This window comes from Triticum urartu, chromosome 5 (genome assembly GCF_003073215.2).
Source record: "Triticum urartu cultivar G1812 chromosome 5, Tu2.1, whole genome shotgun sequence".
NCBI lineage: Eukaryota > Viridiplantae > Streptophyta > Magnoliopsida > Poales > Poaceae > Triticum > Triticum urartu.
In genome coordinates, this window is record NC_053026.1 from 429,845,437 (window position 1) to 429,864,103 (window position 18,667).

Consider the following 18,667-nt stretch of genomic DNA (forward strand, 5'->3'; position numbering starts at 1 on the left):
GTAATCTCTGGAGGCATCGGTTAGTCCATTATAAAAGATATCAAGTATTTCATTTTTCTTAAGAGGATGATCAGGCAAAGCATTAAGTAATTGGAGAAGCCTCCCCCAAGCTTGTGGGAGACTCTCTTCTTCAATTTGCACAAAATTATATATATCCCTTAAAGCAGCTTGTTTCTTATGAGTAGGGAAATATTTAGCAGAGAAGTAATAAATCATATCCTGGGGACTACGCACACAACCAGGATCAAGAGAATTAAACCATATCTTAGCATCACCCTTTAATGAGAACGTAAATATTTTAAGGATATAAAAGTAGCGAGTTCTCTCATCTTTAGTGAACAGGGTAGCTATATCATTCAGTTTAGTAAGATGTGCCACAACAGTTTCAGATTCATAACCATGAAAAGGATCAGATTCAACCAAAGTAATTATATTAGGATCAACAGAGAATTCATAATCCTTATCAGTAACAAAGATAGGTGAAGTAGCAAAAGCAGGGTCAGGTTTCATTCTAGAATTTAGAGATTGCTTACTCCATTTAGCTAATAATTTTTTAAAGTTCAGTTCTATTTCTGCAAGCTAAAATGGCTAAAGAAGCATCTTGATCAAAAACATAACCCTTAGGAATGGCAAGTGGTTCTTCATCATCACTTTCATCAGTATCATCAGATTCAATATTTTCAATTTCTCTAGCCCTAGCAAGTTGTTCATCAAGAAAAGCACTAAGTGGCATAGTAGTATCAGGCATAGAGGTAGTTTCATCATAAGTATCATGCATAGCAGAAGTGGCATCATTAATAAACATGCGACATATCAGAACGAATAGCAGAAGCAGGTGTAGGTGTCGCGAGCTTACTCAAAACAGAAGGTGAATCAAGTGCAGAGCTAGATGGCAATTCCTTACCTCCCCTCGTAGTTGAGGGATAGATCTTCGTTTTTGGATCTCTTAAGTTCTTCATAATGATAAGCAGATATATATATATATATATATATATCCCAAGTGACTCAAAGAATAGAGCTATGCTCCCCGGCAACGGCGCCAGAAAATAGTCTTGATAACCCACAAGTATAGGGGATCGCAACAGTTTTCGAGGGTAGAGTATTCAACCCAAATTTATTGATTCGACACAAGGGGAGGCAAAGAATATTCTCAAGTATTAGCAGCTGAGTTGTCAATTCAACCACACCTGGAAACTTAATATCTGCAGCAAAGTGTTTAGTAGCAAAGTAATATGATAGTAGTGATAACGGTAGCAAAAGGTAACAGCAATAAAAGTAATGTTTTTGGTATTTTGTACTGATGATAGCAATAGCAACGGAAAAGTAAATAAGCGAAGAACAATATGTGGAAAGCTCGTAGGCAATGGATCAGTGATAGAGAATTATGCCGGATGCGGTTCATCATGTAACAGTCATAACCTAGGGTGACACAGAACTAGCTCCAGTTCATTGATATAATGTAGGCATGTATTCCAAACATAGTCATACGTGCTTATGGAAAAGAACTTGCATGACATCTTTTGTCCTACCCTCCCCTGGCAGCGGGGTCCTTACGGAAACTAAGGGATATTAAGGCCTCCTTTTAATAGAGAACCGGAACAAAGCATTAACACATAGTGAATACATGAACTCCTCAAACTACGGTCATCACCGGTAAGTATCCCGATTATTGTCACTTCGGGGTTAACGGGTCATAACGCATAATAGGTGACTATAGACTTGCAAGATAGGATCAAGAACACTCATATATTGATGAAAACATAATAGGTTCAGATCTGAAATCATGGTACTCGGGCCCTAGTGACAAGCATTAAGCATAGCAAAGTCATAGCAACATCAATCTCAGAACATAGTGGACACTAGGGATCAAACCCTAACAAAACTAACTCGATTACATGATAGATCCCATCCAACCCATCACCGTCCAGCAAGCCTACGATGGAATTACTCACGCACGGCGGTGAGTATCATGAAATTGGTGATGGAGGATAGTTGATGATGACGATGGCGACGGATTCCCCTCTCCGGAGCCCCGAACGGACTCCAGATCAGCCCTCCCAAGAGGTTTTAGGGCTTGGCGGCGGCTCCGTATCGTAAAACACGATGATTTTTTCTCCTTGATTTTTTTCTCCCCGAAACTCAATATATGGAGGTGGAGTTGGAGTCGGAGAGGCAACAGGGGGCCCACGAGGTAGGGGGCGCGCCCCCCACCCTCATGGCAATGTGGTGGGCCCCCTGGCCTTCATCTTTGGTAGGTATTTTTCTTATTTTCTGGAAAGTGTCGTCATGAAGTTTCAGGTCATTCCGAGAACGTTTGCTCCTGCACATAAATAAGACCATGGTAATTCTGCTGAAAACGGCGTCAGTCCGGGTTAGTTCCATTCAAATCATGCAAGTTAGAGTCCAAAACAAGGGCAAAAGTGTTTGGAAAAGTAGATACGTTGGAGACGTATCACACTGCCATTTAGGTCATATTGGTGTAAAGTGCATGAAGAAACTCCATGTTGATGGACTTTTGGAATCACTTGATTATGAATCACTTGATGCTTGCTAACCATGCCTCATGGGCAAAATGACTAAGACTCTGTTCTCCGGAACAATGTAATGAGCAACAGACTTATTGGAAATAATGCATACTGATGTATGCGGTTCGATGAGTGTTGATGCTCATGGCGGGTATCGTTATTTTCTGACCTTCACAGATGATTTGAGCAGATATGGGTATATCTACTTGATGAAACATAAGTCTGAAACATTTGAAAAGTTCAAAGAATTTCAGAGTGAAGTGGAAAATCATTGTAACAAGAAAATAAAGTCTCTACGATCTGATCGTGGAGGAGAATATTTGAGTTATGAGTTTGGTCTTCATTTGATACAATGCGGAATTGTTTTGCAACTCACGCCACCTGGAAGACCACAGCGTAATGGTGTGTCCGAACATCGTAACTGCACTTTATTAGATATGGTGTGATCTATGATGTCTCTTACTGATTTAGCGCTATCGTTTTGGGGTTATGCTTTAGAGACGGCTGCATTCACGTTAAATAAGGCACCATCGAAATCCTTTGAGGCGACACCTTATGAACTGTGGTTTGGCAAGAAACCCAAGTTGTCATTTTTTAAAGTTTGGGCCTGCGATGCTTATGTGAAAAAGCTTCAACCTGATAAGCTCGAACCCAAATCGGAGAAATGTGTCTTCATAGGATACCCAAAAGAGACTGTTTGGTACACCTTCTAACACAGATTCGAAGGCAAGATATTTGTTGCTAAGAATGGATCCTTTCTAGAGAAGGAGTTTCTCTCGAAAGAAGTGAGTGGGAGGAAAGTAGAATTTGATGAGGTAATTGTACCTGCTCCCTTATTGGAAAGTAGTTCATCACAGAAATCAGTTCCAGTGATTCCTACACCAATTAGTGAGGAAGCTAAAGATGATGATCATGAAACTTCTGATCAAGTTACTACCGAACCTCGTAGGTCAATCAGAGTAAGATCTGCACCAGAGTGGTACGGTAATCCTGTTCTGGAAGTCATGTTACTTGACCATGACGAACCTACGAACTGTGAGGAAGCAATGATGAGCCCAGATTCCGCAAAATGGCTTCAGGCCATGAAATCTGAGATGGGATCCATGTATGAGAACAAAGTATAGACTTTGGTTGACTTGCCCGTTGATCGGCAAGCCATAGAGAATAAATGGATCTTCAAGAAGAAGACTGACACTGACGGTAATGTTACTGTCTACAAAGCTCGACTTGTTGCGAAAGGTGTTCGACAAGTTCAAGGAGTTGACTACGATGAGACCTTCTCACCCATAGCGATGCTTAAGTCCGTCTGAATCATGTTAGCCATTGCCGCATTTTATGATTAAAAATTTGGCAAATGGATGTCAAAACTGCATTCCTTAATGGATATCTTAAAGAAGAGTTGTATATGATGCAACCAGAAGGTTTTGTCGATCCAAAAGGTGCTAACAAAGTGTGTAAGCTCCAGCGATCCATTTATGGACTGGTGCAAGCATCTCGGAGTTGGAATATACGCTTTGATAGTGTGATGAAAGCATATGGTTTTATACAGACTTTTGGAGAAGTCTGTATTTACAAGAAAGCGAGTGGGAGCTCTGTAGCAGTTCTGATATTATATGTGGATGACATATTGTTAATCGGAAATGATACTGAATTTCTGAATATCATAAAAGGATACTTGAATAAGAATTTTTCAATGAAAGACATCGGTGAAGCTATTTATATATTGGGCATCAAGATCTATAGAGATAGATCAAGACGCTTAATTGGACTTTCACAAAGCACATACCTTGATAAAGTTTTGAGAAGTTCAAAATGGATCAAGCAAAGAAATGCGTTCTTGCCTGTGTTACAAGGTGTGATATTGAGTCAGACTCAATGCCCGACCACTGCAGAAGATAGAGAGAAAATGAAAGTCATTCCCTATGCTTCAGCCATAGGTTCTATCATGTATGCAATGTTGTGTACCAGACCTGATGTGTGTCTTGATATTAGTTTAGCGGGGAGGTACCAAAGTAATCCAGGAGTGGATCACTGGACAGCGGTCAAGAACATCCTGAAATACCTGAAAAGGACTAAGGATATGTTTCTCGTTTATGGAGGTGACAAAGAGCTCGTCGCAAACAGTTGCATTGATGCAAGCTTTGACACTGATCTGGATGACTCTAAGTCACAAACCGGATACTTATTTTTATTGAATGGTGGAGCTGTCATTTGGTGCAGTTCCAAGCAGAGCATCGTGGCGGGATCTACGTGCGAAGCTGAGTACGTAGCTACTTCGGAAGCAACAAATGAAGGAGTCTGGATGAAGGAGTTTATATCCGATCTAGGTGTAATCCCTAGTGCATCGGGTCCAATGAAAATCTTTTGTGACAATACTGGCGCAATTGCCTTGGCAAAGAAATCCAGATTTCACAAGAGAACCAAGCACATCAAGAGACGCTTCAATTCCATCTGCGATCAAGTCAAGGAGGGAGACATAGATATTTGCAAGATACATACGGATCTGAATGTTGCAGACCCATTGACTAAGCCTCTCTCATAAGCAAAACATGATCAACACCAAGACTCCATGGGTGTTAGAATCATTACTATGTAAACTAGATTATTGACTCTAGTGCAAGTGGGAGACTGAAGGAAATATGCCCTAGAGGCAATAATAAAGTTTTTATTTATATTTTCTTATATCATGATAAATGTTTATTATTCATGCTATAATTGTATTAACCGGAAACTTAGTACATGTGTGAATACGTAGACAAACAGAGTGTCACTAGTATGCCTCTACTTGACTAGCTCGTTAATCAAAGATGGTTAAGTTTCCTAACTATAGACATGAGTTGTCATTTAATGAACGGGATCACATCATTAGAGAATGATGTGATTGACTTGACCCATCTGTTAGCTTAGCACTATGATCGTTTAGTTTATTGTTATTGCTTTCTTCATGACTTATACATGTTCCTATGACTATGAGATTATGCAACTCCCGAATACAGGAGGAACACTTAGTGTGCTATCAAACATCACAACGTAACTGGGTGACTATAAAGATGCTCTACAGGTGTCTCCAATGGTGTTTGTTGAGTTGGCATAGATCAATATTAGGATTTGTCACTCCGTGTATCGGAGAGGTATCTCTGGGCCCTCTCGGTAATGCACATCACTATAAGCCTTGCAAGCAATGTGACTAATGAGTTAGTTGCGGGATGATGCATTACAGAACGAGTAAAGAGACTTGCCAGTAACGAGATTGAACTAGGTATTGAGATACCGACAATCGAATCTCGGGCAAATAACATACCGATGACAAAGGGAACAACATATGTTGTTATGCGGTTTGACCGATAAAGATCTTCATAGAATATGTGCGAGCCAATATGAGCATCCAGATTCCGCTATTGGTTATTGACCGGAGATGAGTCTCGGTCATGTCTACATAGTTCTCGAACTCGTAGGGTCCGCACGCTTAACGTCCGATGACGATCGGTATTATGAGTTTATGTGTTTTAATGTACCGAAGGTAGTTCGGAGTCCCGGATGTGATCACGGACATGACGAGGGGTCTCTGAAATGGTCGACACATAAAGATTGATATATTGGACGATGTTATTCGAACACCGGATGAGTTCCGGGGTCACCGGATAAATATCGGAATGCCGGGGGTTATCAGACCCCCCCCCTGGGGGGGGCTAATGGGCCAACATGAGCCTTGTGAGAGAGAGAGGAGAGGGCCCTAGGGCTGCCCCCCTTGAGGAGTCCGAATTGGACTAGGAGGGGGCGGCACCCCCCTCCCTTTCCTTCTCCCTCTCCTTCCTTCTCCCTCTCTTCCCTTGTTGGAAACCTACTAGGAATAGGATTCCTATTCCTAGTAGGAATCCTACTTGGGGGCACGCCCCATGAGGGCCGGCCGGCCTCTCCCCTTGCTCCTTTATATACGGGGGTAGGGGGCACCCTAGAACACACAAGTTGACAGTTGTCTTAGCCGTGTGCGGTGTCCCCCTCCACAGATTTCCACCTCGGTCATATCATTGTAGTGCTTAGGCGAAGCCCTGCGTCGGTAACTTCATCATCACCATCATCACGCCATCGTGCTGACGAAGCTCTCCCTCGGCCTCAACTGGATCAAGAGTACGAGGGACGTCACTGAGCTGAACGTGTGCAGATCACGGAGGTGTCGTGCGTTCGGTACTTGATCGGTTGGATTGCGAAGACGTTCGACTACATCAACCGCGTTACTTAACGCTTCCGCTTTCGGTCTACGAGAGTACGTGGACACACTCTCCCCTCTCCTTGCTATGCATCTCCTAGATAGATCTTGCGTGATCATAGGATTTTTTTTTTTGAAATACTGCATTCCCCAATAGTATTGCAAGCAAGCATTTTCCTGAGTTGAGAACCAAGATTTATCGAACTAGTAGAAACTATCGGTCTTCGGTTAACGGTTAATACATGCACTGTGACATCCCAAGAATTTCCAATTTTGGAATGTGAATAATTAAATACGGTTAGCCCCACTGCTTGATCATTGCTAGTGTTGACCAGGAGTTGTTTGAACTGATTAATATTTGAAGCTCAAATTAATTTTGGATTATTTACAACCCTAAAATCTTTTTTAGGGATTTTTATAGTGCCAAAATTTGAGCTACAAAATGTGTGTGGTTTTCTATTTAATATTTTGGGTTGGAAAATAATTACTCTAAATCTCAAATATTAATTGAAACCTTAAATTAAATATTGGAAATATTTGAACCCTAAATCACTTAAGGGAATATATATAATGTCCCAAAATAGGGTTGTAAATATGATTTAATATTTTAGGCTGGAAATATAATCCTATAGTCCTAAATGTTATTTGAACTTTTCTGGAATTTTTCAACAAAATATTGGGATTGAATTTGACTTCTAAATAAATTTCAAATTCAAAAGGTGTGTGTCTAGTCTATGTGCCCTGTCGAGAATGGCAGGGACGCTATTGGCCAACCTGTAAAGGTGCGTGTCGCAGGGCCAAACTATATTTTCGCGTTTAACACTTAACAGGCATTGCTTGTTTTGTTTTTCCTTCTTTTCTGTGTTTTTTGTCAGTTTTACTAGTTTTTCTTTATGTTTTTTCATCTTTATTTTCCTGTTTGTTTTTCCTTTTTTTCTTCACTTTATTTTATTTTTTCTTCACGTTTTAATTGATTATTATTTATTCAAATTCATGAACATTGAAGAAAAACTATGAACATTTTTTTAGAATTCATGGGCATTTTTTAGAATTGATGAATGTTTTTAAGTTAACATACGTTTTTTTTGCGGGTGAACATACATTTTAAAGTCTGAACTTTTTTAAATTTCTGAACATTGTTTGAAATCCACACACATTTTTAAATTTTGTGTTTTTTAATTCACAACATTTTTAAAATCCAATATTTTTAAAGTAGGTGATTTTTTATTTAATAAGCTTCTTTAAGTAGCTGATTTTTTCTGAGCTAGCAGTGAAGCGAGCGGAGGGGGGGAGAGGACTAAGCTAGTGAACAAAATAATGAGTCATGTTGAGCGAGGCAGAGCATCATAGCCGGCCCATGTGAGTGTTGTAGTATCCATGATTTTAATGTGGAGTAAAAGCTCACAAAGGGCTCACACAATCATCACCAGTAGACACTGAGACCAAAACGTGCAAGGACACGACAACCATGTACCTAACAACATCACTCTTCTCTCAGAACAAATATCATCTCCAACAGCAGACCATCACGATATATGAATGACAAAACACCGACATAACCTAATTAAAACCCAAGCCAGCATAGATAAACCAAAATGAAACAATCATCCACAATCATTTGTTGGGGGGGGGGGGGGGGGGGGGGGGGATGTTAATCCCACAAGTTAAGAATGACGCGCGTTAGTACTATCCCTAGAAAAGACTAGTGCTGCAATGCAGCTTGAGGAAACCAACACAAACGCATAAATAGATTGCAGCTAATTATTTAGCTGAGTTTGCTGCACATACACACACAACAGAAATGCATACAGTCGCTCACACATACATTACCTTCACCCCCTCAACAAAAAAAAGACATTACCATCACTTCACACAAAAACATATAGGGTACGTTCACTGTATAAACTTGGCTCTACCAGATTCTTTTATGACGATCCTCATCCTGGTGCCGCTGCTTGTGACTCATGGCCTTGGGATTTAGAAGATTTTCTAGGGGTCGAATTTGGTAGATGGACGGCTAGATCAGGCTCTGATGCAGACTGGCCTGTCGAAGACCCAGCTGAACCTTGCGAACTCGGCCTCTTTTGCGGCTTTGATCGCACGGTCGTGGGCCAGCTCCTCCACCCGCCGGATCTTGCGCGGCAGCCCGCACACGTACTCCTGCGCGCGCCGCCCCTCGCTGGACAACTGCCCCCCGCCGAGGTCCGCCACCTTCCACCTCCGCACGAAGTGCTCCACCATGTCGCCGTAGTCCCTTGCCGTGTACACCCCGGTGCGCTGCGCCACCGCCGAGAAGTGCTCGAACAGGTCGGCGTCGCGGCCGTCGGTCATGAGCTGGCCGGGCATGGTGATCTTGTCCCGCAGCACGGCGGCCAGCGCCCGCACCATTCCGTCCGGGTCGAGCTCGAAGATCTTGGCGGCCACCTTGGTGTAGGCCGTCTCGTGGCGCTTCTCGTCGGCGGCGACGACGCCGCAGATCTTAGCGAGGCAGCGGTCGCCGTGGCACGCAGCTTGCTTGGCGGTGTGGGCGTGGGAGATGAAGGTTGCGCGCTCCTGGAAGGAACCATAGACGGCATTGTGGTAGGGGCTGGACGGCCTGAGCATCTGCATGCCATTGCGGAGGAGGTGGTGGACGGTCCGCTCGATCTGGCGCATGTCGACGCGGCCGGAGAGGTAGAGGTAGCGGTTGAGGAGGTCGCCGTGGCGGTTCTCCTCGGCCGTCCATCCGCGGATCCAGCGCGCCCAGGGGAGGTCGCTGCAGCCTGTGTCGTCGCGGTAGCCCGGCACCCGGTTGCCCATGCACATGTACGTCGGCAGCGCCTCCTCCGTTACCATGTTGCCCACCAGGCAGACCAGCACGTCATCCGGAACGCCGGAGGCTTGGGCCTGCAGCTCCTCCGTCGTCATCATCATCGACGGCTGCTGCTCGTCGGAGAGGCCAGCTGCAGAGAGGGAAAAGCAGGGGAGCAGGTCGCTGGGCTGCCACGCGTCGTCCACCGGGGTGAGCAGCGGCAGCAGCTGTTCCTCCACCCAGCCGCTCAGGCTCAGACCCCGCACCACCTCCGCCTCCGCCTGCTCTTGCGCCGCCATCCCCATCACCGTGCCCTCGAAATTAGCTGTCGCGGTGACCTTGCAGGCCCACCTCCCAGCTCTCGCCGCAGCCCGGCTCCTACACCTGCATGCACAAACGATTCCACTTCACCCGCTTGCCGAATCAAATCGCACACCTAGTTGGATGCTCGTCACATCGCGTGCATATTTGCGTGGGGAAGAGAGCCTTCGTACTTACCAGGTTGGATGCGCCTGTGCCGGCATGGTGAGGCCGTGAGGGAAAGGCTTGAGCATGCTCATCTTCTCAGTGCTGCAAAGGTAGAAGCTTCCCTGACGATGCTGTATTGCAGGCAACGTGATGAGCCCCGGCATATTTGCTTTGTATATATGCATGCACCTACCTATGTTGGTTGGAGATGAAATGGAAACGGGAGCAGCATGCACGTGCCGACAGGGTACGTAATTTGACTAAGAGGCCTCAAAGCTTGCCGTCGAGCACTAGCTACATGACCAGTGAGGAAATCTAAATTCATATCTGACCTTATAAATGAGAGTTTTAACGTGAATTTTAAAGCTTCGGTTTGAACAGACAATTGATGGAAGGGTGTCCATTCTACAATATGCTGATGACACTATTCTTTTCATGGAACATGACATGGCTAAGGCACGTAATATGAAACTGATCCTATGTCTATTCGAACAATTGTCTGGCTTAAAGATCAATTTTCATAAGAGCGAGGTGTTCTGTTTTAGGAAGGCCAAAGACGAGGAACATACTTACAGACAATTGTTTGGATGCAAATTAGGTGCTTTACCATTCAGTTACTTGGGTATTCCGATTCATCACCGTAAATTATCTAATAAAGAATGGAAATGTATTGAAGAACGAATTGAAAAAAAACTCAGCTGCTGGAAGGGCAAGTTGATGTCATATGGGGGTCGATTAGTTCTGATCAACTCAGTACTAACTAGTATGCCCATGTTTTTACTTTCGTTCTTTGAAATTCCGAAAGGGGTCCGAAAGCGACTTGATTTCTTTAGATCTCGATTTTTTTGGCAGTCTGATGAGGCCAAGAGGAAATACCGTCTCGCGCGATGGGATATCCTTTGTCGACCTAAAGACCAAGGGGGTCTCGGTATTGAGAACTTGGAAACTAAGAATAAATGTCTAATGAGCAAATGGTTGTACAGGTTAGGGACAGAGCCGGAGGGTATGTGGTCTCAAATCCTGCGCAATAAGTATTTGCACTCGAAAACGCTAGCCCAGACTACCATCCGACCAACTGATTCACCGTTCTGGAAGGGACTTATGAGAACGAAGGATCTGTTCTTTCGTAGGGTCAAATTCTTGGTTGGCAACGGGATGTCAACTCGATTTTCGGAGGATACATGGTTAGGAGAGACACCTTTGGCCTTACAATATACTACCCTTTACAATATTGTGCAACGCAAGGAAGATTACGTAGGTATCGTCCTTCAAACTATTCCCTTGAATATCCAGTTCAGACGTGCGTTAGTGGGTGCGAGATGGACAGCCTGGATGCACTTGGTTCGAAGATTGATTGAAGTTCGACTCTCCAACGTGCCGGACTCTACACAATGGAAGTTAACTAAAAATGGGATATTTACGGTGAAATCCTTTTATACGGATTTGATTAATTCTGGCCCCCTCTCACAGTCACTTCATATATGGAAGATTAAAGTTCCTTTGCGGATTAAAATTTTCATGTGGTTTGTCCACAAGCAAGTAATACTCACAAAGGACAACTTACTTAAGAGGCGATGGGTAGGCAACTCGCGGTGTTGTTTTTGTGCTCAAGATGAGACAATACAACATTTATTCATTGAATGCACACTTGCCAAGTTACTTTGGAGAACGATTCATATAGCTTTTAATATTAATCCCCCAGTAGATATTGTGTCTTTGTTTGGGACGTGGTTAGCTGGGGTTGAACAGATCACGACAGCTTGTATTCGGATTGGAATATGTGCGTTACTATGGTCTATATGGAATTGCAGAAATGATATAATTTTTAACAGACAATACAACTTAACTTTTTTGCAGGTTATCTTCAGAGCTACAGCTTGAATCCGTACGTGGTCCTTACTCACTCATATGGACTCCAGGAAGCCTTTGGTTACTGGGTGCAACCAATGGGAGATGGTAGCTCGGGCTATATTCAACTGGTTCGAATGGCGGTCGCATAACATGATAGAGGGCTAGAGAGCTTGTCCTTATTATCACCGTATCGGTTGTTTTTTTGTTAGGCCCTTTATTTTTTTTCAGATCTTTGTGTTATGACTTTGCTCCGTCTGCGAGCTGTAAGACCTTTATGATGATACTTTCTGGATTTTTAATAAAATGACCGCATGCATCATCATGATGTAGAGGCCTGAGGTATACCTTCATTTCCAAAAAAAATTAAAGATACCAACTTCCAATTAAATAAATCGTGTGTTCTTTGGTAGCCAACAAGGGGACGATAACTGGTGTTTTCCATCGGAGTGGAACTCCTTGGGCAGTCGAACCCTTCAATTGGTCATGCTTTTCTTGTTTCTCTAGATTTATTAGGCATGTGACAGGATCTCTTGATACTATGCCTAGTCGTGGGATTGTTCTTCTTTTTTACTACCTTGTTTGATCACTCACTAATAGGGATCGGGATGATCCAGGCATGCAAGCATTCAGGGTACCATTTTCACCAGCTCCTTCATCCGTTGATATTCGTTGTCGATGCTCAACTATTTTGTTTCGAAATGGCGTTGACATCATGATGGAGGTGGCATTATGAGAATAAAAGTCCCAGATTTCATTCATCTCCATGTGATGAAGTTGTGTGGAGCTCATAGTGGTTACCACGGTTTCGGGTCTCGAGCTTGGGCGAGCAATTGTTTTGGTGGTCTTTCTACTACTAAACTTTGGCCCTTCTTGGTGCAGGAAGCTTCGTGCTTCCTTTGCCTCTTATTGTGGCTTTTTCTTTGATTTCAATTTGCTAACACATTGAAGATGCATCTACATTCTATGGACTCTGACCCACGGCAAGACGCTATTAAGATATGCTCTCTAAGGGCGTCGTTTGGTGACGTCCAACACAAACACCTGACCAGTTGTTGTGGGAGCCCAAGTGGTTGAGTGCAGTGAATCATTTCCTCGTCGTCTAGAGTGGCAAAGGTTTGATGTGATGATATGTTTCTCTGAAGAATCAATAAAGAAGAAAACTTACTTTGCTGATTTTCGAGATTGTCTTTCATTATGAATCAATTACTTGTAATTGTTATTTGTCAGAGTCTATAAGATGAATGGTTTGTTGGGAAAATATATCTTGTTTCCAAGTCGTGCTTGCTAGAAACATTTTTATGTTAATTGTTATCCAAAATAAAATGAAGTTGTTTTAGGCTTTTAGCAACATAGATATTCTATAGTGTAGCACGGTGAACATTCCTGATGTTCAACTAAGACATTCAATTTTCCAAAGTTTATGCTTTGAGTTACATGTGTGAAAAAAGATCATGGTTAAACCATTAACCCTTAATTTGATTTTATTTTTAGTATAAAAAACCTAGTTAGTTCTTATCCAACTTTAAATATAATTTTAGGGCAACCTCAAGTTTGAAACTCCAAATAGTTTTGTTTCTCGTCTTCATGACCTGGCACAAAGTGGTTAAAAAGTACTCTCTCTGTAAACTAATATAAGAGCGTTTATATTACTACTTTAGTGATCTAAACATTCTTATATTAGTTTACGGAGGGAGTATGTTGCTAATTCATCCCATGTGGTCACATGTGTTGTTAACCTGCCCCGAATGTTGCATGAGACTTGTGATGCGATAAAATACATCCTTAGAGAGCATGTTGGGAAAGAGATAAATGTGGGCATCCATGATCTTTTGAAGTATACATCTCGCAGAGTTTTTTGTAGATTCAGATCACGTGGGTAGATTATCATCGTAGAGAGGAAGTCTTTCAGCAAGAGAAGGCTACAACCTCTCATGACCATGTATCATATGCAAGAAAAAGAAATCTAAAAGAATGGGTAGCACACAAGCTAACATACTTGAATAGTAAACAATTGCACTCATAACAAGGTGACTGGCTATACATAAGTCAAATTTTGGGTAAGTCAGTTTTCTAGGCCATTAGATTAAGATTCAACAATCGTTCTTCTTTCTTCTTCCTCCAAATTTCTTCCTCGTCCAATTGTTCATCCTCCCACAAAATCGACTTACCCGGTTTGCAAATTCAGTCAACTTACATATAACTATAGTGCATGACAAGATTGCATTCTACTCTCTCCAATTCCAGAATACTTGAAGTTTAAGATTTGTCGTAAATCAAACATCTTTAAGTTTGATGAAGTCTATTGAAAAATATACTAATGTCTATAACACCATGTTCATCAGATTCATCATAAAATACATGTTCATAAAATTTAAATTTTATGTTGTAGATGTTAATATTTTTCTATATACATGGTCAAATTTGAAGAAATTTGACTTAGGACAAACCAAAACATCAAGTATTGTGGAACGGAGGGAGTAGATCGTTGGTTGTAGACGTGGCACAATTACTGCACATCAATCTAGGATGTTCTTTGTCAGCTCAATGTATAAGGTGCTCGTCACTACTGGGTTTTGGTATTGTAAGCACATTTGGAAATTGAGAATGCCTTACGGTTAAGTTTTATTTGGGTGTCTTCTTAAAAGAGTGCTTTTTTAACTAAAAATAATCTAGCAAAAAGAGAATAGCATGGAGCTTGTTTTGCGCATTTCATAATCAGGAGGAGACTATTCAATACAATTCTTCGGATTGCAAGTTTGCGCATCTAAATTGGCTAGTGATTTGGTTAGCTTTTGATTTACACCCCACGTCATTCTATATCTCATATGTTTGGAAATTGGCTCTATCGGATCACCTAGATATTGCAAGCGTAATATTTTGTTGGCATCATAGCACGGTGTTGGTCCATTTGGCTTTGCTCTAATGATGTTGCTTTTGATAGAAAGTAAGTTATCAAACTCTTTTGCAAGCTACGTTCTTATCGATTATTTAGCTGTAGTTATGGTTAACGTTGCAACATCTAGACCAATGGGAGGATTTAAATGCCAGTAGTGGCAAGCTGGAGCAAGTTATTAGGGGATTCTTGTCTCATCATAGGTGATGATTTAGCAATAGACTTTGCAATACTGGAGTTCTTAGTATGTTGATGGTGTGTTGTCTTTTTAATAATCTTAAGACTCGTTAAACTTTGTATGTATGCACCCACGGTGCAAGACACAAAGATGATCTCCCATTTTCTAAAGTCAATGGTGTGCAATAAATTTTGTATATTATAATGCAGGTAGGCTAACGAATTGCTCGGCTCGTTAGGCTCGTGCTCATTAAAACTCGAATCGTTAGGGTTTGGTAAGCTTAACGAGCAAAAATCTTGCTCCCTAAGCTCGTGCTCATTAAGACACGAGTCGTTAGGGTTTGGTAAGCTTAATGAGCAGAAATCTTGCTCGGCTCGATTCGTTTGAAGCTCATTAGATTCGGAAACGCTTTTTAATAGGCATTACCCTTTTGGTTTGGCTATGAGGAGTTGTGGTCTGTGGGACGAGATTATGACTATGATTTTTATGAAAGTAGAAGGTGGCCACGGAAGGAGGTGTGATAGTTGCTAGTTTCTATGGACTGGATTGGGTGGAGGCGCCATGAAATGCTAGCACTTGAAATAAAAATACGTGTTATGTTGTATTAACAAACTTAACAAGCTCGTTCGTTAAACTCGTTATGTTTAACGAGTTCAGATCAATGATTGGTTGTGTCCATTAAAAAGTGAGCACATCGACTCTATGTATAATAAAGTGATGAAATCCAACTCTCATGTAGTAAGAAAAAGATTGCAGTATGGCTAACCGTGATAAAATGATGTTGGGACAGATGCGTAGCCAGGATATATCTACGCCCCAGGCCAACATCAATACACCATGCTACATGAAACATTGCTGAATAGTAGCTACTGTAGCTACAATCAACGAAGAAGTTTGATGCCACGCCCGGGCCATGGCCAGTATTGCCCGGGGCCTGGCCTGGCTACGCCCCGAACCCAACGGATCCGGCATTCAAGCCTCAACTTCATGTCCCGGTCCTTCAATAAATTGTCGGCATGTCTACACAAATAATCAGTGGATGTACGTCTTTTATTTAGTGCACCGGAGCGAAGTCGACGGTGGCACGTGGGCATGGTAAGTGTTGCACATGCATCAACGGCATCCATGCTTGGTTGCTAGTCCTTCTGCCGCTCCACTATTAGCCTCCGAGCTAGCAGCGTCGTGTCATCCATATGCATGTTCTCGAGTTAATGTGGTATACGTAGTAGCATGTACTAGCCGACCTGTGAACAATGAATATGCCCTTCAATTCCTCTAGGGACAATTTTCTCTCTACCGTTCTCTTTTCTCTCCGCCATCTTTTTAATGCGGCTCACCAAATCACCGTACATGTTTGGGCCGAACAGCCTTTAGGCCTTCAATGTATATCTTCATTTTAGGCTAGACAGGTCCAGATGTCCGAAATCTCGAAATCACTATTTTCAAAGGTCATTCCCACCTTTTAGATTGCGACAAGCGGCACACTGCATGTGTGCCCGTTGTCGTTCTGAGAGTTTTTCTTTTTTTCATAAAGTCATTTATTTAAAATATTTTATCTCTTAAACCATGTGTCCAAATCTTGAACCGGTTTCATCTTTGGATTTCTCGTGTTGAGATCTTTAAAACTAGATTCCATCTTGATAGGTTTAGACAAACTTTTTCCTGAAAAAGATCGAACAAAAAAACCCAAATAGGAAGCATGTTTTCTTACCTTTCTGAAGAGACACAACTATGCCTCTCACGAAAGCAAATTTATGCCCTTGTGAGAAGCAAATCTATGCATCTTGCATAAAAATATGTTTTTTTTTCTTTTTATCGAAAGGCATGACCATATCTTTCGTGGAAACAAATCTGTGACTCCACGAAAAATAAATCTGCGTCTCTCAGGAAAGGGAAAAAACATTTTTTTTTCTCTTTTCGAGACACAACTGTTCCTTTCATGGAAGTAAATTCATGCATCCACGAGAAATAAATATGTGCCTCTCTTAGAAGGTTTTTGAACCCACATGTGTCGGCCCATATAGAAACTACGATGTGTGAGCGCTTTCTATGGTTAACACCATAACCGCCGCGTCAAGGGCAGAATAGGATTTTGCTTTAGCTCAATTATTATTACTAGGACAACACCCGTGCGTTGCAACGGGGCATGCCTATTCTGTGCAACACCAATCAGTTGCAAATAAGAAGTAATTTTGACAACATGACTTATCTCCAAAATAAAATAAAATGCAGTAGTCATAATAGTCCTGCGGTGATGGATAAATGAGGAAACTGACTTTGATTTCCTGCCATAATCGACTTACACTGGCTCCAGATCGACACACAAGGCCCTTGAAACGTGTTGAATGCATCCGTTGCAACCCGGCCCAACACAGCTATCACTACGAAAGGATGGCACAACTTAGGATTGGGCAACATAAAGCTGGACTTTATCGTTGTTACAAACCAAGACACTTGTTAGTATGAAATCCAGAGAAGATTGTTTTAGAAAAGTACAAATAATACTGGGTGCACTATCAATTCATAAAAGTACCCAGATGCCTACTAAAATTAAACTGGATCAACAAATCATCTAGCAAAAATCCCTGAACATTACACCTTTTCATCATTCGCCAATTCAATTATGAAAAAACAAATCATCAATCAATGATATGAAATAGTAGCAGTGTGCTGCATTTGGGCTATAGTTTCTGCAGCTGATGGAGCAAGTGCAAAAGATACCCAACACTCCACACGGCAAGGCACATCTTATTCCCTATTTTAGCTTTTGGACCAAGACCACACAGAGAGACCCGTCGTCCATGGCAAGAACTGTCTTGGCAAGGATTGAAAAGATTCAAGGCCCTACAATGACGATGGATCCCAGTGCTAGCTAAATATGTCTTCTAATCTACTGAATGCCTGAATGCAATGCCCTAATCACGGAGCGGCGACTTTTGAATGTGATGCACTAATCTCACGACTCCTCATGTGGAGGCGGCAGATTAGCGTGCCAGGCCGCCACCGACGTCCGAGCTCTATGCAAACTTGTGGGATCCTGGGGGAGTGAGCGCCCAGGATAGTACGGGACCTATGCATACACACACACCAGTACAAGAAGTTCTCCGAAACGTCGCAGAACAGCGGATCGAGCCGCCGTGTCGACCGCCGAGCCCTCCTTCCACGCTGCCGCAGATCAGTCAGTCGTCCCGTCATCGTTGACCGAGCTCTCCATTAGTGCCACTGTAGAGCAGCCTGCCACATCACCGCGCCAAGCTCTCCATCCGACCCACCACATAACTTTGCCTTGTACTCTAAGAATATAATAGTTAGCAAATCAATTGGTTGTCAAGAAATAAACAAGCGACTGTCTTCTGTATATTACTGTCAGCTGTTCAATGAAGATGGCTGTGCATTGTGGAATTACTCCACTCAAAATACTGGAATGCCCAAACTGAAGACCTAGACACCTAACAACTATTTTATAGAGAACCCCACATAGTTCTTTTATAGAGAACTTCGCAAACCTCGACTAATCTATATCATGCAGGGAAAGTATCAATCATATATATCTTCAGAATCCCCATACACATCAAGAAGCATTATATCCCTTTTCTTATTGTTAAATCATTCTTATTTTCCTCCTTGAACCAAACTCGCCATGCCTATATCCTTCGAGCCAAGGGAATATTGTACTATGCAGAGGAGAAGATTAACACTCCATATTGAGAGAACAAATCAAGTTTAGTATAGGTGGTACCAGTGCCATGTTTGA

General features: G+C 42.3%; 1 protein-coding gene across 1 annotated transcript; it reads right to left on the minus strand.

Annotated features, from left to right (window-relative positions):
• Positions 1-8,457: 8,457 nt before the first annotated feature.
• LOC125509540 (acyl-[acyl-carrier-protein] desaturase 4, chloroplastic-like) lies at positions 8,458-10,179 on the minus strand. The gene is made up of 2 exons (XM_048674526.1): positions 10,022-10,179; positions 8,458-9,907 (listed from the first exon to the last, which is right to left on the minus strand). The coding sequence occupies exons 1-2, from the start codon at positions 10,174-10,176 to the stop codon at positions 8,755-8,757; spliced, it is 1,308 nt and encodes a 435-aa protein (XP_048530483.1). The 5' UTR covers positions 10,177-10,179; the 3' UTR covers positions 8,458-8,754.
• Positions 10,180-18,667: the final 8,488 nt, after the last annotated feature.

What these genes read in the sequence shown, in the direction of transcription:
- LOC125509540 (XM_048674526.1), bottom strand. Translation starts at nt 10,176, where the DNA reads ATGCATATATACAAAGCAAATATGCCGGGGCTCATCACGTTGCCTGCA. An exon ending in GCACAGGCGCATCCAACCTG is followed by an intron (nt 9,908 to 10,021) that starts GTAAGTACGAAG and finishes TTGTGCATGCAG; the next exon opens with GTGTAGGAGCCGGGCTGCGG.